The 23,570-nt window shown below is 41.4% G+C and overlaps 1 protein-coding gene across 1 annotated transcript in view; it reads left to right on the top strand.

Annotated features, from left to right (window-relative positions):
* Positions 1 to 15,349, top strand: part of LOC131083022 (sucrase-isomaltase, intestinal-like) — a 60,220-nt gene extending 44,871 nt beyond the window's left edge. The window contains exons 17-23 of the mRNA XM_058023301.1: positions 1,567 to 1,651; positions 4,149 to 4,205; positions 5,841 to 5,971; positions 6,781 to 6,869; positions 7,888 to 7,937; positions 12,240 to 12,398; positions 15,182 to 15,349. Coding sequence (XP_057879284.1) covers positions 1,567 to 1,651; positions 4,149 to 4,205; positions 5,841 to 5,971; positions 6,781 to 6,869; positions 7,888 to 7,937; positions 12,240 to 12,398; positions 15,182 to 15,241 — 631 coding nt within the window. The 3' untranslated portion in view covers positions 15,242 to 15,349. The remainder of the gene's footprint in view (positions 1 to 1,566; positions 1,652 to 4,148; positions 4,206 to 5,840; positions 5,972 to 6,780; positions 6,870 to 7,887; positions 7,938 to 12,239; positions 12,399 to 15,181) is intronic.
* Positions 15,350 to 23,570: the final 8,221 nt, after the last annotated feature.

Genomic DNA, 23,570 nt, shown 5'->3' with positions numbered 1-23,570 from the left:
TTTCAGTTTTATTACAGTTGAATTGAAAATACAGAGAGCCTATTGAGATGACAAGAAAAACTCATGTTTTATATTTCAAAAACTTTAGGACAAGGTAGTTCATCCAAACCCATAATCTGCTTTAAACATTTAAAAGTATTATGTCACAATGCAGTAATGACCAAGATTAAGGTGTCCAAAAGAGCTACTGTTCTGGACAGAAAAAAAACCCTCTGAACAAATTGAGGTTTCTTTCAAGCAGAGCCCAAGATATGCCTTCAAGAACATTTTTTTCTTAAGTTCCATGTACTCCCCTAAGTTTCCAGTATTTTAGAAATATGAGCACTCAATAGGGTGTCTTTTTATTGCCAAGTTATCTTTACTTATCTGGGGAGATTGCTGTAAGCCTGGGCTGGGTGCAGTGTGTGCCTGTGCCCCGAGCAGGCAGGGTGTGGAGCAGGGCACTGACACTGAGCCACTCTGCTCCAGCCAGTGTTCAACAGAGACCTGGCTTTAGACAGGGGCAGCTGCAAAGCCCATCAAACAGACACAATAAAGGAATTTTTAAACAAGAAATGTATACATCCTTAGAGAATAATATGTAAATATGCAACAGGCAGTGTGAATTTGTCAAAAATGCATGAAAACCGGACCAGTTACCATCTCTGACAAGGCAGCAGGGCTGTTGGAGGGGCAGAGGAGTAGCAGAAGTCAGGAGGTACAAGGTACTTTGACTTTAGGAGGATTTGAGATGTGGATTTTTTGTGAATGTGATGTTCTTATAAGAACTAGGATCCATTAATTATTTCCTCAGGAAGAGACTTAGAGATGATTGAAAACCTATTTAAATTCTCAGTGATTTTATGCTGTATGAAGGGAGATTCCTGAGTTGGGAAGGATCTCTCTTCTTTGCCAGGTGCTATTCAATATTTTCATTAGCTAATGCACAGTGGAATAGAGATCTCTTCCCAAGAGAAGGCAAGTTATGCCAGGCAGATGGGACTGTGAGCATTCTGGAGAACAGGATCAGAATCCAAAACTGTTTTAGTGCATTGAATAAAATGGACTGGGTTCCATAGGTTTTCCATCCGTTCAGGAGAGGCAGCTAAAACGTGCAATAATGCATGACTGTTGCTCTGTGTTTGTCTTGCAAACAATTTCAAATGTAAATCTGTGAAAGCTGTAGGAGACCAAATCCAAGGATTTTCACAAATGCTTTAGATCCTAGAGCACAGTGTTTTTCCTCTGTGTTCCCTCTCCTGGGCCTGGCCCCTGTCCTGTTCATTGGCTCCCACAATGAAGTCTCAGCCCACTGAATAGAGTGAGTTGTTTTCCTACTGTTGCTGTTCTGAAAAGAAATCAGCTTCATCATTTTGTGAGAGTCCTGGTCTGCTCTGGGATGGTAGGTACTACTGAAATATCTGAATATCTGTCCAGCTTTTGGCATTCCCTCAATCAGGAAAAATATTTGGCTGTGTTGAAGGATACTTTGAGGAAGCAGATTTCTTGTCACAGTGAGTAATATCAAAATATTTGGCAAATTCTCACAACTGTGAATTAACATTGTGTATTTAACTTTCAAAACAGATTTACCTCTGATCCGGAGACTCATGGAATAGATACTGCCTTCCTTTGGGGATCTGCCTTTATGATTGCTCCTGTTCTTGAAGAGGCAAGTACTGTAATTAAAAATGCCATCACACTGGAATCAAAGAAATGAGTGATGCTTAGGGCATTGGATGACATTCAGAGCATGTGTGCTCATATCCATCCCTTTCTACTCTCCACTGTCAAAGCTTCAGAACACATTTCTGAGCAGCACAGGCAGTACAGACCTTCTCAGTACTTGAAGTGGGAGGATGAAAGTGAGGGCACAGCCTTTCCCTTTTACTCCAAGTGAGGAAAGGATGTAAAGAGGCTGGATGCTGCCCCTCACGTGCTCCTGTTATTGTGCTGGCAGCAGTCTCCAAGGACACACACAGAGCAGTAATTGTCGAGCTAGGAAGAAACACACAGATATGAAAGCAAACTGGTTTCCATATTACTGCTCACCCACAGTGTTTTGGAAGTGCAGCTCTCAGGGGCTGTGGTAGGAGTTTCCCAGCATCACAGGCAAAGGCAGTCATTATGGAAACGATAATGATAATGTAAGCTGCTAACAGGGCAGGTTTTAAAAAGCAGCATTTTCCTCTGCTGTGCTGGGCACATGGCTCTCCCTGCTTGGCTGGAGCAAGGGTGTGTTTCTCTCCTTGCCCACCACTGACTGCTGGCAGCACAAGAGAGGTATGTCTGAGTAGATCTAAGTATTTGCATGGGATGTATCCCAGTGCTGTTTGCAATCAGCATGCTGCCAGAATAGCTGATGTATTTCTAGATGTTGCTGATGATCCAACATTTAAACAGGACACTGTTACCTTGTTTTTTAACCAACCCTTTTGTCTCTGTGAGTTTAGTATAAATTAAATTCTAAAACCATTCTGACCCCACTGAGGCACTTCATTCATTAGTCCTTTATCTTCAGACTCCCACAGGTTTCTAATAGCTGAAGAATAGAAAGAAGATTTCACAGGGTCTCAGACCAGCAGGATGATAAAGGAGGGGGAAAAATCCCTTCCCGTGAAGACTAAGGGACAAACCAGGGGAGGCTTCCTGCAAAGAATTGAATAAAAGGGGACATTATAAAGATGAATGAAATGTTAGGGGGTTTAGATAAGGAGTTCCTGATGTTTTTTGAAGAACTACATCACAAAATGAAGGCTGCCTGTGGCGTGATGAGGGAAGCAGAGCTTGGAAGGCAGCACATTGCAGGGTCTTGCAGTGTGATAGCTGGCAGCCAGGGCTGTGCCAGTTGGCAGGGCAGGGGCAGAGGTGAGCAGTAACTCACTGTGGCAGTGCAGGCCAGCAGTGACTGTGTCAAACTGCAGCTTGGCATCTGCTTGTGTAGAGAAGATGAGTCGGGGACGACTTGACCTTCACTCCTCGAGTCCAAGGATGAGAGCCAGTGAGACGTCAAAAAAGAATTAGAATGGAGAACTGCCTTGCACACTGGTTTGTTATTTAGGGAGTCATGAAGGTGAGGTTCATGGAGTCATAGAATAGTTTGGGTTGGAAGGGACCTGAAAGATCATCTAAAGTTCCAATTCCCCCTGCCATGGGCAGGGACACTTCCCACTAGGCCAGGTTGCTGAAAGCCCTATCCAAGCTGGCCCTGAAATCATCATGACTCACATGATGGTTACACACTTTTCTGTAGACCAGAATATCCAGGGTTGTCATAGTACTGAGAAGAAATGGAGAGGGGAGCATCTTGCCTTTATAGGGTTTTTAATACATCTAAAATCCCTAAAATGTCAAATGGTAACTTTGCCTTAACTCTTTTCTTCCACCTTTACTTTTCTTGCTCCACAAGATTCCTGGGGTAGTCGTTGGGGCTAATCCATAATTCTGCAAAGGGACAGACATCTACACTGATAGTAAAAATTAATCTGTTTGTGAGAATAAGCAACTTGTAACGAAAATGGAAGTATGTTTTGATCCCAACTGTTCCTGGAGTTATTAATACAAAGTGCCTTTAGCATGATTACATCCCTGCAGCGATCTGACACAACACATGCTGCAAAATGGAGTACAGTAATTGTGCAATTAGCAAAACATTTATTATTTATTATTACTTATCTGCAACTTTAAGTTGTTTGCAAGAAGAGAAGGATCTGCATCCTCTGTATGCTAGAGCTCATTCTCTGCCTGTTTCTGGGATGGGAATGGTGCGAGGGGCCCTGAGCAGTGATGTCCTCCCACTTCAGAGGTGAAGCCCTGTCTTGGAGAGGCTGCCATAGCCATTGCTAGGGCTGCTCAGATGTTGGAGGAGTGCACCTAGGCCAGTTACATTTGCAAGACATAGAGCTATGTACTACAATAAAATAATAATGTAATGTTGACTCATCCCAGGCTATGGCAATAAAACTCCCCAAATAGGATGGGCTTGTCTGTTTAGTATTATAGATTAGCCAGCACTAGTCCACTGCTATGACAATAACTCAGCCATAATATCCAAAATTTGATGTTATTAGAATATTCAGCATACATCTCTCCACGCACAAATATAATAAAGCTAATGTAATATCAGAAATACAAAAAGAAAAAGACTAATCTCTTTATAACACTTACAGGGAGCAAGAACTGTGGATGTATACTTCCCTGATGCACAGTGGTTTGACTACTATACCGTATGTATTTTTAAGATTCATTTTCTTACTTTTTTCCTGATAATTGAAAATGTTACAATTCCAGCAAAATAGCTTTTAGCAATCTTCAGCAGTATTTTTACCTCAGCATCTGTAGATAAAGAAAACTAGAAAAAAAAAAGTCTGTATCAGGCTAGCTGGGAGAACAAATGACACAGCTTTCAGTTACATTTTGTTTTCTATTTTTGCCATGTAAAGCTCTAAGACACAGCAAACAGAATTTTCAAGAGCAGCCTAGACATGCATGAAGATGCCAGGATTTCTTTCTTTGCCCTCCACTTTTGATTCTCTTTCTGATACACTTCCACACACACAGACAGAGGCAGAAACCTAAGCCACACTCCTGAGAGCATGCCACAAACCCTCCTGTGCATGTACTTTTGCACATGCATCACTTTTGACAGAAGGCATATTTGGAAGAGCTGCAGAACAATCTGCTCTGTGGGACATGCCAGTCCCTTCTCTTCAGGGCCTTGACTTTTCCAACACCATCCCCAGGACTGCATTTCCAGAAGTGCTCTGCTGCAGTCTGCAGCCTAAGCCCAGCTTGGCTTCAATGGGAGCAGTTGAGCTGATGCCAGGAGCTTTCAGAAATGAGCCCAGGATCATCAGGCTGTTGTTAAGTCTCCTGAGTGTCCCTGGCAGAGGAGCAGGCAGGGCCGAACTGCTCTCAGAGGAAATGCAGACTTTTTTTAAAATAAGTTTGGTCATTTTCAGCATTTGGCTGGTGTCCTCAGATGGATGTTCATCCAATCCTTTCCTTTTTCTCTTTTCATGAGACTATTATGCTGCAAAGTCCAGCATTTAATTCAGCTCTCCTCATGGTTCCCTCTGAACACCTTTGCTGGGCTGGGCACAGGGACAGTGGCCTTTGTCCCTTGCCCTGCCTATGTGCCTCCCAGTATTTGACACTTACTTGTCATGCACATGGTGCTTATCCAAACCAAAGTTGGATAAAAATAATAAATCATAATTATATGGTTTATATATAATATAATTATCATAAATCATCATTATCATTTACAGAGGGCAAGAGCAAAGCCTTCCTGTTATTTTCTCTGTACATAAATCTTTTTTTGAGGTTTTGAGGCATTAAACCAGAAAAGGATGATGCAGAAGAACTTAATGCTGGTTGTCTACACACACATAAATTTCACTCTCTGAATGCTGTAATTACTTCTTGAAAGGGGAAGAATTGTTCTTAGAAGAGAAGAAAATCTACAGTTTACATCCCCAAATGACTATGAATCACTTACCTTAAACTGAATTGTGATAGGCTCCGTATGTATAAAAAGAGGAAGCAAAAGTTTTTTTTTCTTTTTGCTCAGTGTCTTGATCAGTGGGGTTTTTTAACAGCATATGGAATAATGATACCATTTTTAAAGACCATTTGCTGTCTTGCAGTCATAATGCTTCTATCTCAGGCATATGGATAACTGCAGAGGCTAGATCCTCTTTCATGTTAAAAAGGAAACTAGAATAACACTCCTGAAATCTATATTTTAGTTTGTTTTCTTCACTGATGTAACTGAAATGAAAATTTACCCCTTGCTCTCTTTTTCAGTATGTATACTGCCAGGATTGGCATTTTTTTAACTGCATTAATTTTTGTGGTAGGGTCTTAAAGTGCCAAGTTCCTGGAAGAAGAGCCATGTTACTGTGTCTGCCCCACTGAACAAGATCCCTCTGTACATCCGTGGAGGGAACATTCTGCCACAGCAGGCACCAGCCACCACCACTACTGAGAGGTAACGTCACCTGTGTTTGTCACCAGCAGCCACGGTGGGGGTCAGACCCACAGACAGTCAAAAAAGCAATCAGATGAAAGTACAGAAGAGAGACTATCTGCAGCTCCCAGCTGCCATCCCAAGTGATAAGTACAGTATTTTTATACCAGTATTCACTCCATTTCATTAGGAGAAATCACCTCAGAGATGACCCACGTCACTGTTAGCACAGCTGACGCCTACTCCTGGCTCTGTGGATATGCTCAGAACAGCTTTTGCACCTCTTACTGCCACACTGACCTGCTGTCAGTCATTCAGAGTAAATGTATGCAAGGGGAAAAACAAAATTCTTCTTGGGTGAATTTATCAAATGCTGTAAGCAAGGTGGAAAAGCTCAAATCTTTCTTCAGGAAAAATATTTCCGCATGCAAATGGATAATATACTGGTTTCAAATCTGAAGCATGTTCAGAAGCTAGTCTGAGTAGGAAAGAGAGGCCAGCACTGTGCAGCCATAGTAAGGCAGTCCTTACTATTACTCCCAGTAAGACAGTACTTACTATGACTCCCAGATCATCCAGTTATTGTACATTGAGATCACAAAAGGAGGGGGAGCTTTCTACATAAGCACTCAAAACATGAGAAATCTAGACGTCAGTAGGACAAGGCAAGGCAAAGATTTTGCCATCACTTTTAGAGTCCTTTTGGTGAAAGCTGTTGTCATTCTTCTGCCGTGACCTTTTTTGGGAGTTTGTGTTCAGAAGTTTAAGTTGCTTGGAAGGGCCAGTGCCCACAGGTTTGAACTGACACTTCTCAACGTGTTTGTCAACAGCCGCCTGAACCCATTTGGACTCCTTATTGCCCTGGATGAACAAGGAGAAGCTTCTGGATCTCTCTTCTGGGATGATGGTGATTCCATTGGTAAGCCTGGTCTCCTGCTGGGAAGCAGTACCTGCATACAGGGCTCTCCTCAGGCCACCTTTCAGCAGCATAATGGCACTACCTCCTGCTAGAAATAGCTGGAGAACTGACCCCAGAATGAGAGGTAGAAAGTTGAACCTTAGCCAGCAGTGCCCTGGTAGTCAGGAGTGCCACCTGTGTGCTGGGGGCATCAGGCACAGCAGCACCAGCTGGGCAAGAGGGGATTGTCCTGCTCTGCTCTGCACTGGGGCAGCCTCATTTTGAGTGCTGGGGGCAGCTTTAGGCACCTCAATAAAAGGACTATTAGAGAGCATCTAAAGGAGGGCAACAAAGATGGTGAAAGACCTTGAGGGGGAGCCATGTGAGCAGTGGCTGAGGTCACTCGGTCTGTTCAGCATGGAGGAGACTGAGGGGAGACCTCACTGCAGTTACAACTCCCTCACGAGGGGAAGAAGACAGACAGATGCTGATCTTTTCTCTGTGGTGATCAGTGACAGGACCTGAGGGAGTGGCCTGAAGTTGTGTTGGGGGAGGTTGATGTTGGATATCAGAAAAAGTTTCTTCACCCAGAGGGTCGTTGGGCACTGGAACAGGCTCCCCAGGGCAGTGCTCACAGCACCAGCCTGACAGAGTTCTAGAAGTGTCTGGGCTATGCTTTCAGGCAAATGGTGTGACTCTTGGGAATGGTGCTGTGCAGGGCTGGGAGTTGGACTTGATCATCCTTGATGGTCCTTTCTAAGTCATCTTACTCTGTGATTCTGTGAAGGTGAAAAGCTGATTACAGTTGAAGTCAGTGCTTTGATATGAGAAATGTGGGGCACTGGGAGCAGTTGATCTGCTAGAGAGGGCAATCTCTCACATTGTGTTCTCCTGAGATCAACCTAAGACTAGAAAAAGAGATTAAATAGCCCACAAATCATCTTAGCCTGACCTTAGCTGCTTGCTACAGTAATGTGAACTGCTTATGGATTTTGCTGCCTGTTTTGATATAAATCCTCCTTGCTTTGTGTTTTTACAGATACTATTGAAAATGAGAACTACTTCTTGGCTAAATACACATTCAGCAAAGTAAGTGGCAACATACAAGATACCTACTTATATATAGGTAGCTGTATTTTAGTGTAGCCATTGTAAAGTGCTGATCTTTATCTTCTAGCTCAGTCTATAAACCAGGTAAGCTAGCTAATGCTTTCATTTACAGCTAGCTACAAAATAGTCCAGCTATGATCCTGCAGTTTTATGTCTGCTTCATTGGGTATCACAGTGACACATGTCATTAATGTCCCTGCTGCAATATGAATCTGAAAAAAACCCACATTTTCAACTTTTTTTTCCCCTTAGTTGCAGTTTCTGGGGTCAAGGGACCTTTCTGTTGTGTTCCACCTAGTGACTTTCAGTCTGACAGGTGGGAGAAAGCTGGATTCCTCTCTTCAGGATATTCCAGCAACCTTTTAACTTTGATCACTTGATGTTTTTGTTTTGTGGTGCAGAGAATTATGTAGTCTCAGTTCTTTAGCTTACATTTCCTTGTGTGACAGCACAGACACTGCTCCCATGGTGGGTGTCCTGTGGAGAGATCCAGCATGCTTCTGGCAACCCACTGTGCTGATCAGATGCTCTGTGCAGCACAGGAGCAGATTAGCTCAGTATCAGTGCACTGATGCCTTTCACACAGTGCTCAGTTCTTTGCAGATATGTCCTGAGAAAGACCTGTAGAAAAGCCCAAGAGTCAAGGCTCAAATCGAGTAAAATACTGTGAAATATGTCTACCATAAGCTCATTAAGTATAGGATAGTAAGTTGTGGGAGTTATTGTAAAAAAAACCTACTTCCATAACCTGTCTCTAGAGATCTTATTTCATCTGCCAGTCTGGCATTTGGTAATAAATAGGATATTGTATATAGACTATGGCATGGTTTAGTCCCCAGCCTTCAGAACACGAGCCCGTGTGTGCCCAAGTGGCCAGGAAGGCCAAGGGCACCCTGGCTTGTATCAGAAATATACAGGACTGGGGCAATGACTGCACCTCTGTGCTTGTCACTGGTGGGGCCACACCTCAGATCCTGTGTTCAGAGAAGGGCAGTGGAGCTGGTGCAGGGCCTGGAGCACAAGTCACATGGGGAGCAGCTGAGGGAGCTGGGGGTGTTTGGCCTGGAGTAAAGGAGGCTCAGGAAAGACCTTGTTGCTATCCATAACTGTGTGAAAGGAGGGAGAGCCAGATGGGGGTCAGTCACTTCTTCCAAGGAATAAGTGATAGGACCAGAGGCCTCAGGTTACACCAGGAGAGGATTAGATTCGATATTAGGAAACATATCTTCACTGAAAGGGTTATCAAGCCCTGGAACAGGCTTCTTGGAGAAGTGGTGAAGTCACCATCCCTGGAGTTATTTAAAAGATGTGTACATGTGGCCCATTTGACATGGTTTACTGGTGGACTTGGCAGTGCTGGGTTAATAGTTGAACTTGATAACTTTAAAGGTATTTTCCAATCTAAATGATTATGTGATTTTCATGCCACATATTCCTAAAAGTCCCAAAGTAATCTACAGAAAATAGTCAAAACAATAAAATCATGTAAACCCCTATTGTGATATTGCTCTTAGAAGATCTTTCAGGAGCAAGAGCAATGCAGGGTAAGCCAATGGGTTTTATTATGTAGCCTGGTATGTTCATGAGCTATTTTCCTGGAACTAACACCACATGGGTAGACTTCAAATTTAATTTTAACTTATTTTGTTCTTGATTTACCAAGAAAAAAAATTCGTTCTCTTTTGGAAGAAAAGGGTATTTCAACAGCAAAAAGGAAGAAAAATCACTTTGGTTTTGTGTAGTCTGTGTATAGTAATTTATTGCAGTAAGGCTACAGAAAAACAATATCCAGTTTTATATTAAATTTTGAACTGTGCAAATTAGATTGTTGCTTCTCTGGCACTTCCATTTATCATTGCTCATATTTGACTTCTGCCTGTAAATCCATGACTGAATTCCCTATCTGCATTCCAGTAATCTTTAATGTTGAGTCTTTATTTTGTGTTTATAAAGAAAACAGTCAATCTCAAATAGCAATTTCAAGTATGAGAAATGTATGAAAGTCTTAGTATTTGTTGCACATTTCTATATTCTTAAAAAATGTGGCAGAATAATTTAATCACACTTAGTTTTAGGAGAACTCTCATGTTTCATTCCCTGAGAGATTTGCTGGTAAGATTTGACATCACAGCATTTACTCTGAGCCCAGGATGGGGTGTTGCAAAAGTAACAGCAACAGGATTAGACCATTTAATTTATATTTTCATTTAAACAACTTAAAAGTGTAAAGAAGAATTCAGGACTAGGGCAGGCACTTAATTCATGGAGAATGATTCAAGCTCCTGCTCTGTGGTGCTGTCTCACTGCAGCTGGCATTTTAACTCCCTTGGCATATCCCCTCCAATATTCATAGTGACTAAGTGACCTAAGTCAAAGTGTCCCCTTACATGAAGCCCGCCAGGCTAGAAGAATACTTGATCCACCTGTATAAGATCCACTGTGCTTAGGGATGAGCAGGGAGGTCCTGATCCCCAGGGGTGGCAGACAAGGCAGGTATGCTCAGCCTGTACCAGGTGGGTGCCTGCTGTACTAAAGGGGTGGTGATGGAAGGGTTGTCCAATAAAGTGGAAGCTTTTGAAAGGATGCATTGGGCACTAAGTGACTGGATAGCCTGAAGGGAAGTTTCTCCTAAAATTGGTCCAATATTCAAGGTGAAAATGTAGGGGGAAGAAAAGGTGAAGTTGATAGGATCAGAGCTACATGGTAAGAAGAAAACTCATGACCCTTTTTGCTCAGAGTACAGAAACCCTGGCTCCTGGCATCAGATCAAGGGCTTCATGTTGCTTTGCATTTATGGGGTTTTGAGTGATATCCATAACTGCCTCAAGGAAGAAGTCAGGACCTTCCTGGGCAATTGCTTTAGCTGTCAGATGCCTGGGGAGGAGCAGGTCACATCCATCCAGACCATCCTGTTGCCCTGTGCAGGGCAGGGAGCTGGACTCCATGATCCTTATGAGTCCTTTCCAAGTCAGAATATTCTGTGATTGTTTCCCCAAGGCCTCCAGTTCCAGACCTTGGTCCGGGGAAATGGTCTCTGCTGAAGAGTCCTGCCTTGGGCCTCTGAGCTTGAGAGCTGAGTTCAGCATTACCCTGTGCTTCTGGGTCTGTGTGGCCACCTGAGCTGGATGTCCTGCTTAGCCACACCTGAGACAGAATAAAACACCATAGGGAGGTGCTCTCTCTAAACTGAGCCTCCCTCTGTGCTGGAGCTCTGCCAGAGGGAGTAAGGCAGCACATGTGATAGATACCCTAAAAAATGCTCTGGAGGCTTTTGCAGAGCAAAAAAAAGCCTCTCCCCATTTGCCAAGTAATAGCCAACATTCCTTATCTAGGCAGTTTAAATCAGTGTGCTGGGGCTTAGCACTTATTTTTAGTGTGGATGCCTGAAATAAGCAGTCTGAGCACAGCCCTAAGTTACATGTACTGTGATCTAGCTCCTGCTCCCCTCCTACAATGCACTACTGAAATAACATAAGCTAATTTATGCAAAAGGTTCCATCATGGGTTTCTCCTTGGCATATTTTTAAAAAGTCATGATTGCATAGCCATCCATCATTTCCTAGGCAGTGTAATTCATCTTTATTTCCTCAACAACTTTGATCACATAACAAATACAATGATTCCTCTTCATTGCATGTATGGGAAATTACTGTCACTGGTGATCCAAATGAATTAGCTTAATGACTTTGTATGTCCCCTTTGTACACCCTTAAATATGGGATGTACAGTAAATAAAAAGTACAGCAAACAAAGTTCTGTGGACATACAATGTTCCTTTAGTCTCCCTAAAGCTGGGACATACATAACAGGGATTTCTAGTAGGAGATGTGGTACATAAAATAGGGGCAAAACATGTAGCAGCTGCTGTTTGTGGAAGATACCAGTGTTTTAAAGCAGCTGGTTTGGGATGTTAATTAAATCTGTCTTAAGGTCACTAATTGAATCTCTGTGTCTGGATTTTGACTTTGCATATGCCACTGTACTCTGTAATGGGTACAAGAACAAAATTTACATTTATTAAAAGTAGAAAAATATGTCTTCTTGGACATGCTTTTCTATTTGTAATCCAATTAATGCTGTAGATGTGATTTACTTTCTTAGTATATAATGAAACCTTTCTTATGTACAAATTAATGTGTCTGTTGTTTTTTCCCTTATGACTTCAATATTTACATTGGAAGACATTGTGTATGTTCAGTGACAAGCATGAAACCTAAGTGTGCAGAAAGTCACCTCTAGAGAGCTGTCATGGTCCTAAGTTTTCTCTGTGGATTTTTCCAGGGACAACTGAAGACAGAAATAGTCAAAGATGGCTACCGTGGAGCTGACACTCTGAAGTACAACAAAATCACCATCCTTGGCCTGAAGTTGAGACCTCAGGCTGTGTCTCTGAATGGAAAATCCATCCGTGGAGATGCTGTGACTTATGAGATGAGTGGGGTAAGACCTGATCTGAAGTCAAGAAAAAACTTAGGGAAAGGAGGGTGAAGAACAGTGAAGAGAGTGAAGTCAGTGAGGGACAGGAACTGTTTCTCATCCACACCCCCTTACATTTTGAAGTATAACCAGACACCCATTCTTGATACAACAGTCTGACATTTAGGAGGGGGAAAGAAGAAAAGCAAAAGCAAGAACTCTTTTAGGAAACTTTAATCTTTGCTTATGTATCTGCATTCTCTTTTACTCAATGTCTGGCACTTACACAAATTTTTAGATTACTGAAATACTGGAAAGAAGATACAGATCCATGAGCTGAGAGCACAGTTAGCAGTTTTATGGGCATTCTTATCATTCTGATAAAATGAGAAAACTTGTCAAAGTTCTTTATCTGCTGCTGAAAAGAAGTGTTGTGGATTTTTTTTCACGATTACTTGGTGTCCAAAAATTATTCCAGTGTTGCTGGCTCTAAGGAGCATCTCCCTATCTTCCAAAGAGGTAAAATTTCAGCATCCTAAAGTGCCAAGCCTCAGTGTTCCAGAACAAAATGCATGACTTGCTTGTGCAGTGCTCCTCTGGCACCAACGTGGGGACATTGCAGAGGGGATGGACTGAGCACCCCTAACAAACCCCAGGCAGCCTCTGTGATCCCAATTTTCTTTTGCACAGCAGTATAGACAAAAGGAGCAAACCCTTTTGCTTCCTTTCCTCTGGCCACTTGTCCCATATCTGTCACCAGCCACCCAGCTGAAGTGGTCATTCACATTCTGTATGAGATGCATACTCACATCTCAGCACTGGTTGCATCCAGGGAACTCCTGCTGTTAACTCTGCAAAATGCCACTAAATCATCATGCAGTGAAAGATAACTGAGGCAACAAGTAGTGGATGTCACACCTTGTGTTACCTTATCCACTTGGCTTAGGGCTTAAGCTTCCTTTGTAACCAAAGAGTGATCCCCATTTTACATACCTGGTACTACCATTTATTTTATTGAAGGAATCTGTAAAGGAAGAAAATTGCTGAGAATAAACTTCTGCCTTGGAGAATTGTAAAAATCTCACTTTCAGAGACAATGTCATAAATAAACATAATCACTATTGCCTCAAGGGAAGAAATTGTTTAACAGCCTCTAAGCAAGCTGAAAGCAACATAAATGTGGCAGGGTAAAGAAAACACTCCATTGAGACATGCTTGAAGGTACCAATCACAGATATCCAGAAGATAACTGCAGACTAACAGCCTCATGTACAAATATGATTTTAAAAGACTAATAAGCTTGTCTCAAAAATATAATTTAAAATTTAAGAGCAAAATATCATCTTGATGACTTAAGATCTACTTCAAATGCTGTAGGAAAAAACCCACCAAGCTGATGCTGTAGGGATCCAAAGCTAAAAAAAAAAAGTTAAATTTTAAATTTTCTACACCAGATAAATATATTCCTCTCTGAGAGGAATTCTGAGAGATTTAGTCAAACCTCTCTCACCATGCCTGTACAGATGTTACAATGTTACTATCTATATCCCTCTCACATTTGACCCTCTAAAAAAAAAATAAAAGAGCACTAGCAGCAGCTTGGGTTTAGATCTTGAATACTTATTTATGTAATTAAAAAAAATAAAACGCAAAGGGCAAATTTGCCACTTTCTTACAGGCTTAGTGAGATTACATTTTTGTATAATCGTTTTACAAGCAGAGACCCCACTGTTTAAAGGGCTGCAGTAGACAGTAACTTCTACCATATTGGTTTTGGCTTACAGAAAGCAAATTTACCTAATAGCAGTGCTGAAGTGCTTATTGAGCCATATTTATTTGTATATAAATAGAAACAGGTTGCTTAGTAATAAGCCACTTCTTTCTCTCTGATTCATGCAGCGCTACCCTAATCTGACATTTGCAATATCACAGAATCTTCCTATTCTTAGGAGTCTGTTATCTGTTTTTTCCTCTGGAATCTCATGCCTTTAGGAATTGTGCAGTGAGTGCAGCAGGGATGTTGGAAGGGTACAGCTGTTGGCCAGGCTTGTGCTGACAGGGGGCATAGGGAAGGTTCTTTTTATCACACTTGCATCCTCTGCTGGGAAGTGCAGAGGCTCCCAACATCCATAGCTCCCCATGTCCATGCAGTTTTGCTGTCTGGAGTATCCTCTCTGGCTGCCTGGCAATTTTCAGGTTGCTGTTTGGATGGGTTTGCAGTACTTTTGTCTGGATTTTCCCCTCTATTTGAAGAAAAGGCAAGTTATTCAAGAAGTGGAATTCCAACTCACTAAGCAGTGGTAGGGAACTGTTTCTGATGAAAGAATGAAATATTAGATGCTTTGAATGAGTGATTTAAGTAAGCACAGACTGTTAATGTTAACACGAATTTGTGGGCTGGCAAAGAGATGTGAATGGATATTGAGCATTTTAAGAGATTATTAATTCTGAAATCTAAAGATAAAACTGGTGAAGTACTAAAAATGGAAATTATGTGACTAGCCCAAAATACATTAAATTTAATACTGAACAGGGAGACAGCAGGACAGATATTGTATTTACCATTTAATACTTAATTCATGTAATTGATTAATTTTAAACCATTCCTGAATTTCTGAGAGAGATGTTGAATTGGATACAGCAGTAGGAAGATGCATACTGCCAACAAGTTAGTCTCACCTACCAGATATATTAAAGAAATCCTGAAGGTGTAAACTCAAGTGTCACTTCTTATCCTCCGTTTTCAACTGTTTTGGGGTTTTTTTACACTAACATAATTCATTATTTTGTGTCTCTTTTTTCCACAGAAACTGGTTCTGCGGATTTCTGCTCCACTTACTAAGGAACTCAACATTAAGTTTTACTAGAATGGTCAGAACACACTGACTTAATTTAGCATCCTTAGCCCTCAGATATTTATCTCACTTTGCTTTTAATGTAAAAAAAAATTAGTCAATAAAACATAGCATTATGAACCTGGTGACTGATGACTGATCTTTTTTTTTATATATAGTATTTGTAACTCAGTATTCCTCAAATAAAATTTTCAATAATAGTTAGTGAGTATTTACATAAACTGATGTGTGTTCAAAATAGCATAGAAGAAATTATCCTGAAAATTCTGTCTCACCAAAATGGAGGTAATATTTGGAAATGTTCTCAATGGGACCATATTCTGAACAGCATACACTGTTTGGGTTTTTTTCAAAGCTACGGCAGGGAAAAAAAAGGAAGAACCAGTTAATTTCCATAGCCCAATACATAACCTGCCATCAATATAATATGCAATACATATATAATCTAAGCAATATTAGTATAATATTATATTAATTATTATATAATCATATCTAGAAAAATCAGCCCATTGTCACAGACTGCAAGATATGCAAGTATAGTGATCACTCACTTTTTCTCTCCATCCTGAAATGTGATTGCAGCCTGGGCATGTCTTTCTCAAAGTGAGCTGGGTCTTGTGGAGGAACCTTAAGGCTTGGGTCTCTCCAGAGTCTTTGCTGGTTGCAGTAAGGTCTGATGTGAGATATGTTTGCTCTGCACAGTGCAGAGAAAGCAACCTGCACGTCAGCTTTTTGTGGGAAGAACCTGGAGAAAATAAGATACTACAAAAAGGTGTAGCTAAAGATGGTGAGAAAGGACTGAGGAAGAGCAGAATATGGGCAGTGGGATGAAGGAGGATTCAAGGTGACAGATGAACTGACCATCTTCATTGCTGTAGAATACAGCACGTGACTACAGCCCTTGATGAAATAAACACTTGAAAAGTGTGTCAGTCTGAGCCCGTGCACTCTGCTGATGAGGGTCCTTGTGCCAAGGAATGATGTTAGCAGGGTTTGTGAGAGCTGTGTATCTGGGACAGAGGAGAGGAGGAGAAGCTCTGCTGGAGCAGACACCATCAGCAGGCAGCCAGACAGAGCAGTGCCTGCTGCACAAGCCTGAGGAACAGCAGATTGTGTCTGCACTGTGTGCCATGGCCCTGCACTGGAGATCCCAGAGCAGGGCAGCCAGCAGGGGCTCCAGCAGCACAGGAGGGGCTGGTCCAGAGGCTGCTGGCCACAGACATTGTCCTGGGCTTGGCCACACTGCATCATCCTCTGCTGCTGCCTGGGAGAGCCCCGAGCCTGCTCACCCCCAGCACATTGCAGACACAAACAGAAAGCTGCTGCATGGCTTGACAATGTGGGAGGGATGGGGAGCCATAAAGCAAACCAGCCTGTGCAGAATCCAACCTTCTCCATGTGTCTTTGCAGCAATGGCACCTAAGAGGTTCCTGCTCTCAGTTTTCCTCCAAATACAAGGATGTTACTTCTTCACCGTGGCAAAAGAGCAAAGACTGTAAGCAAGAGACTAATGTCTTAGAGAAAGCAAATTTGTAAACACCCTGGCCTGAACTGGGGAACAGAATTTGATTGGTTTGTGAGCAGGGCTCTTTTTGGTTCGGTGGGTTTCTCTCTATTCTGCTTCACAGTGTGGGTAAAAGCAGGACTGGGAGAGGGGAGGTGGTGAATTTGCTGACAAATGGTGAGAGAGAAGACTGATGTGGAAACTGGAGATGTGGCTGTAGAGCAATGGAGATGTTGGAGATGTCACTTCTGTAAAGGGCTCTTTGCTGGATAAAGGTGTGGAGTCAGCCAGTGCTCACAAGTTTTCTGTGAAATCAGTGACTAATCTGGCACTTGCAGATATATCTTAATAAAATAAGTGCAGAAAAGTACACTCCTACCAGCATGAAGGTGCTGTTCATGCTTGTATTACAACCTGGATTTTATTCCTTTCCTGTTATTTTGTGCCTTGTAGCTTCAGTGAACACAACAGCAAATCACTAGTCAGTAATACATCTGCCTTGGGCTCTGATTTCACATATTTATTTCATAAATGTAAGCAAGACAGCCCTTGGTCAGCATTTGTAATAGAGACATCAAAGAAAACTGGAGTTTGTGTGGCCATGTGTGTGTATCTGGCTATTTATCCTCTCTGAGCATTGAGGTGCAGGTGTAATTTTGGATCATTTACACTTTCTTGAAGTTCTGGTTACGCTGCTTGTTCCTTCCCATTCCAAAAATTTCCTTTTTCTTCTTGTAAAAAAGGATAACAACTTGAGCAAAAAATACTGATCACCCATTAAAAGTGGTATGAGGTGAACCCAAGAATCTACAGGCAAATATTTTACTCTCTTTTAAGGTTAGATTGGATGAAAGAATGAACTTCCCCAAGTGTTGGTGTGGATTATATTTATTACAGCTTTTCAGTGGAGTGAGAACTTTTCAGGCTGGGATTTAAAAGCATTGGTACTCAGCTGCTTTCTCCATCCTGCCTTTGTTACCCATAAAACCCACCAGCTGAGATCCTCAGAATCTGAAGGAGTTGAAATGTAAAGGGAAAAATCTTACTTTGCATTTCAAAACCCTGGTGATTCTATGCTTCTGCCTTACAAAGTCATAGAGAGAACACAGAAGTTCACAGCCAAGGTACACTGACCCCTAAGAACATGTCATTAGGCTTTTCTTCTGCAGAGAAAGGAAAAATAAACATTCTCCATACTACTCCATGTACACTTCTTTGTTTTTTTCATCTAAAATGGATGATTTTAGGTTTAATCTCAAAGGATCCCCACTCTCCATTCTTGCAAAAGGTTTATGTTGATTTAAGGTTTATTTTGTGTAACATGAATTGATGGAGGTAGCCTGAATCAGCTACACTGGCTGAAGTAGAACAAATTAAATGAAGGGGACAGGCACAGAGGGCTCTGCTGTGCTCAGTGAGCCAGACATAAAAATCTCTTCTGAAATGGCCTGATGAAATACTGCATGTCTTGGGATGAAGAAGAGACAAAAGAAGATGTGACTCTGCCACAGCAAAGGAGACTCAGGAGGAGATGTGGGAGCTTGTTGGACCTGAGCATGAGCTCCCAATAAAAGGTTTAATCAAAAAGGAGGTAGAGCAACCTCAGAAATAGAGACAAGCAAAGGCTAAGTTTTCAGCCCTCTCCACTCCTTCTTGGTTCATGCAATTTTGCAAGCACTTGATAGCAGCCCCACCTCCTGTTTTTGGTGAGACCAAAGTCCAGAACTTGTGGGATACAGAAAAATCCTTCCAGTCTCTTGCCAATAGCTCAGGACTATGCTGCTTCCTCCCACTTTTCCCTCCCTCTCCCCCACATAAACACACATGGAGGGGAGATAATGGGGGGGTGCAGAAATTAAATGTGCTGCTGATCTCAAACTCCTGCAGATACAGGGATTATTTGGAGAACAAAGGACAAGCCTCTTAGCTGGAAAAGTGCTGTGAAATGCAATCTATTTCTCACTTATCAAACAAGATTGCAAAGCAGAGCAGAACTTGGTGTTTGGAATACTGCTGGAACTCACACCTGCAAGGTTGCTCACATCAGGCAAGCTGCTCAAAATTTTACCCTTTCTGTTGTTGGGCCCTGATTTTTCTTCATGCTGTCCCCACAGGTATCACTCTTAGCTGATATTTCATGGTCAGGAATGATTAGGCTACATTGTGTCTGCCAAGGGAGATGTTCACTTAACAGGACATCTGTGGCTGAATAACCATTACTAAAACTGTTGTGAGAAATACTCTCAGTTGCTAGTTGCCTTCTCCAGATCCTCTCTTTATCAATAGATGATGGTGGATGATGAAGTTCTTCTCAGTTCTGCCATGGCTGCCCACTTTAGGTCTGTCAACCTTTTCCTTTAAATCTTTGTCCCAATATTTCCTCCAAGCAGTAATAATGCCATTTTGGAACATTTTCCTTCTATATCAAGAGCTGAGATCATAAATTTGTAGTACTTCTTTGGTAGACCATGATGTCACAATTGCTTTTCAATCATCCATAAAAGGTCTCTAAACTCCTAGTATTAAAAAAAAAAAAAAAAAAAAAATTAGACCCAGATAACATAGAAATCTCAATATGAATTCAGAGGAAGCAAAAAGGAAAGAAACACTTTTCTCTGCTTTTTGAAAGGGTGTTGATCAGTTTTTTTCACCACCTGATTATGCTTTCTGGAGAATAAATCTGAGATAAAAAGCATGGCAATTATGGGATCTATATATATGCATATGTACATATATATATATATATATATATATAAAACTTGACACAATAATTTTGAAGATACAAGCAATGTTCCTCTCTTTTTCCTTCCACAGGCAAAGTCTGATGGGAAAGCTGTTCTGAGCCATTGCCAAGCTGGAGAAGACAAAAGAACAGTTTCATAACATTGACGTGTTTTTAGATCAAGCAGCTGGAAGTACTGTACTTAATGGCAGAAAAGAAACAATTATTTTAGTAACACATAAAAGAAAATAATATAGGGCACAAACTATGCAGCATTTCATTATTTCTTAATTTGTTTCATGTGATCATAGAGGTTTTGAGGCTAGAAAAAGAGAATGTGTTTGAGAAACTCTAACTTAAAATGTCTGGAATTTATAGGCAGCTGGAAAGCAATGGGAGTTAAAACAGCATTTCCAGTGTGATGCCAAGGGTTTGTTTGCCTGTCTGACACAAACACTCCTGCCTTTCAGCACCTAAGGGAAGTTCCAAACCATGAAGCAACAATTTGAAGATGACTGTTATGTCTTCAGGAATTCTTTTGTGCATGGATGATGTTCTTCTTCTGTGTACATTCACCAGACAACAGTATTTTCGTGTGTAAGTCTTTCTTTCTTTCGTTGTAAGTCTTTCTTTCTTTCTTTCTTTCTTTCTTTCTTTCTTTCTTTCTTTCTTTCTTTCTTTCTTTCTTTCTTTCTTTCTTTCTTTCTTTCTTTCTTTCTTTCTTTCTTTCTTTCTTTCTTCCTTCCTTCCTTCCTTCCTTCCTTCCTTCCTTCCTTCCTTCCTTCCTTCCTTCCTTCCTTCCAACACTTCCGACACTTCCGACACTTCCGACACTTCCTTCCGACACTTCCTTCCTTCCTTCCGACACTTCCTTCCGACACTTCCTTCCTTCCAACACTTCCTTCTGACGCTTCCTTCCGAAACTTCCTTCCTTCCTTCCTTCATCACTTGTAGATACCCATTTGAATTCTATTTTGAAAAAGTAGCTATTTATATATTCATAAAATAGACTTGCACATTAAATGTTAATGTCAGGCTGGCAATAAATATGGAATAACAGGATGTTTTATTAATGATTGTATAGGAGATTATGACACCACTGTTAGATAAAATATTTGTATACATTCTTGGTTTTGATTTGTCTGAGGACTCAGTTTCCTATTTTGGGTGGTGCATAGAATTCTTCCTGGCTTTTCTACAAGTAGTGCATATGACAAAGGTGCTCCTGTGACAGGATTTTAGTTCAGACAAGGAGCAAGCTTCTGAAGGGCAGCTCCTGACTGTCCCCTTACTGCACTTGGGTCTAGGGGCACATGAAGTGAATCTTTTTCACATGAGCTGAACTAGAACAGGCTCAGTGAGACAGTATGGAAAGTCTCCATGGCTCCAGCCATCAGGGAGCATTCAGGCTGTGTGGGAGTCAGTGACCCATAAAGGGCCTGGGGTTGCTCTTGGTGCTTCAGCACCTCGTCTTTCTCCAGGGCATTTTGGCCCTATTGCACTGTATTGCTTTCTAAGTTAGACATGTCGAATCAAGCCCAGCAGTTTGGCTAAATTGTTTGAAAACTGCTTGAAGCATTCACTAAAGATTAATAAAACTTGTGAAAGAACAGAAATAAACAAAAAAACCCAATTAGGTAAATTTGGGGTTTTTATTTTTGTTTGAGCTAATCCTTACAGCTCAGGGAGAATACATGTTGTATCTTTTTCCCCTGCAAAACCTCATTCCTAACAGAAATTTGAAAAACTTTCAGTCTAACATCTGGAAGGACAATGTGAACCCAGCACTACCAGCAGAATGTTAAAACACTCCTAGTGCTCCTCTTTCTGCATTATCAGTTTAGCCTGCTACTGCTAATTTTTATGGGACAATTAATCAACTCTCAAACTCCTAATGTTACATCTGTAATACTGTTGTGATATTTTGATTTGAGGTGCAGAGGTTAGATCAGCAGTTACTGAAATGTTGTTTTATGAAAAAAGCAGAATACTTTTAAATGTGACTCCAGTTTTTTTTTGTTTGTTTTTTTTTTCCAGTTTTTGTTTAGTGATACTCACTGCTAGGCAAATAGTCTCTGCTGTAAGCATTATGGTTACTTCAGATATTCTTTAATAGCCTTTTGTTCTGCAACACTCAGTTCCCAAGCAGAGTGGTTTCTCTCTCACTTTTGTCTGTTTTGCTGTTATTCTTTTTACTGCTCCAGATCATCACACCCTTTAATTGTTACTCTTTTGAGGCAGGACAACTGTTGATTATTTGGCTTTGTGTTTTTAATAGAGCCGTTATTAAGCTTAATAAGCATATCTACTGCCGAACCTTAAAAAGCAATAATTATCTTATTATAAGTAGATCTCAAAATCCACCCCTAAAGTGCAAATGTTTTCTCCTTGGTTTCTTCTTTTCCACCTCTAGAAAATAGAAGACACTAATTTAGAGAGAGCATGAAATTTATATTCCCCGTAGTTGCTCTTATAACTGATACAATTACAATGAGTTTTATGTGTTAGTTCCTATGCAACCCATCCTTGCATATGTTTAACAAGTCAAGCCTATTACAGTTCCTTTTCTTAATGCTATTTGTTTTATAGCATTTATGACTATAAATTGCTACAAGGAGATTATTGCTATGTGCTCTGCTTTCTTTGGTCTTACTGAACGTGGGAAATAAAAGAGATGGAATGAGATTGTTCCAGTTTAAATGCAGTATCTGCAGCCAGACTTGGACATGGTGGGGGTGCCCCAGTGCAGACAATGGCACCCCCAGAGGGCATCACCCCCACTGGAGCAGGCTCCTACATCTGCCTGGGTCCAGCCCAGCCTGGATTCCACTGCTAGCATTTGCTAGCTCTCACTGCTCCCAGCAGGAGCCTAGACACCCATCCCCACATGCACATCTACTCTGGAGGCTTTAATACCAGAAAGATTTCCATCCAAGTCAACTGATTCTAAATTGCAGCTATTCAGGTCATCAGGCAGCAGCATATTGGAACTGAATAGCAAATCTCACTGTGAAATTTTTTCCCCTAGATGAGTCCTCAAGAAAGTACAGGAGGGAGGGCTCCTGCTTGAGATGGTCCTTTGGTTCCATGGAATTGATGCCCAGAAGGCCCAGGCAAGCCAGTCTGTACAGCAGGTGAGAGGCCACATTTTCCATAAACTGTCCTTCAGCATGAAACATATTGTGCTGCAGAAAAATAATATTAACTGAAACACTGCAAAACCAATCACAAGGATGAAGCAGTTTATGCTATTCACACCATAACCTGTAAAGGTTTTGTCAACAGATAGGAAGAGACACAATAATTGTGCACGTGGACTTAGGAAACATGAAAATGAGCTGTGGTTTTCCTGTTAGCACAGTTCAGAATAGCACAGCTGGCCACAGAACAGTAGTTTTAGAGCTTTTCCTCCTTCCCATTCAAACTGTGGTTCTTTTAGCCTGATGGAACCTACCACACAATCCCTTAGACTAGTTTTAGAGTTGTCTCTGTTTTTTAAATTTTCTTTGAAATTGAGTTTTTAAAATTTATCTGAAGAATAACTGAAGAGCAAGGCTAATAGTTTAAGCATTAACTTTGGGAAATATTTGCATCCTGTATGTGTGACAGCAATGACTAACTGGGGGCTCAGCTAAGTGATCTACAGTAGCACTACAGGGTGCCATTAAAGGTTGGCTTGTGGGATAACTGGTTCCTTAATCTTGCTCTGACAACCAGACAAAAATAGGCAAGTGATCGGTCTTACTGATGTTGCCTAACAAGTTTGCTCTTTTCCTGTTGTTTCGGTCCTGCAGCAAATGCTACAGGCAGGAAAAGCTGGATCTTCAAACTGTGTAGCTGAAGCTGTAAGAAAAACAAGGAATGAAAACAATTTTTCTTGCAGAGAGTCCGCCAAAAAAAAAAAAAAATCAAATAAAACCTAAACCTCAAAAGCCCACCACAATCTGAAGCATTACTTTTACAGACATGTTGTTGCTGTTTGTTCTGTTACATGCAAGCACTGGGATGCATTAACTCCTAGGCTTTATTTCTGCTCAGGTAAGCTGCTCAGGGGCCCATGGGCCTTCCTTGGGAGTCCCAGGCTGTGGTGTGGAGAAAACACACACTCTGGGCAC

This window comes from Melospiza georgiana, chromosome 4 (assembly GCF_028018845.1).
Source record: "Melospiza georgiana isolate bMelGeo1 chromosome 4, bMelGeo1.pri, whole genome shotgun sequence".
NCBI classification, from domain to species: domain Eukaryota; kingdom Metazoa; phylum Chordata; class Aves; order Passeriformes; family Passerellidae; genus Melospiza; species Melospiza georgiana.
This window is presented reverse-complemented; position numbering and strand designations above follow the sequence as displayed.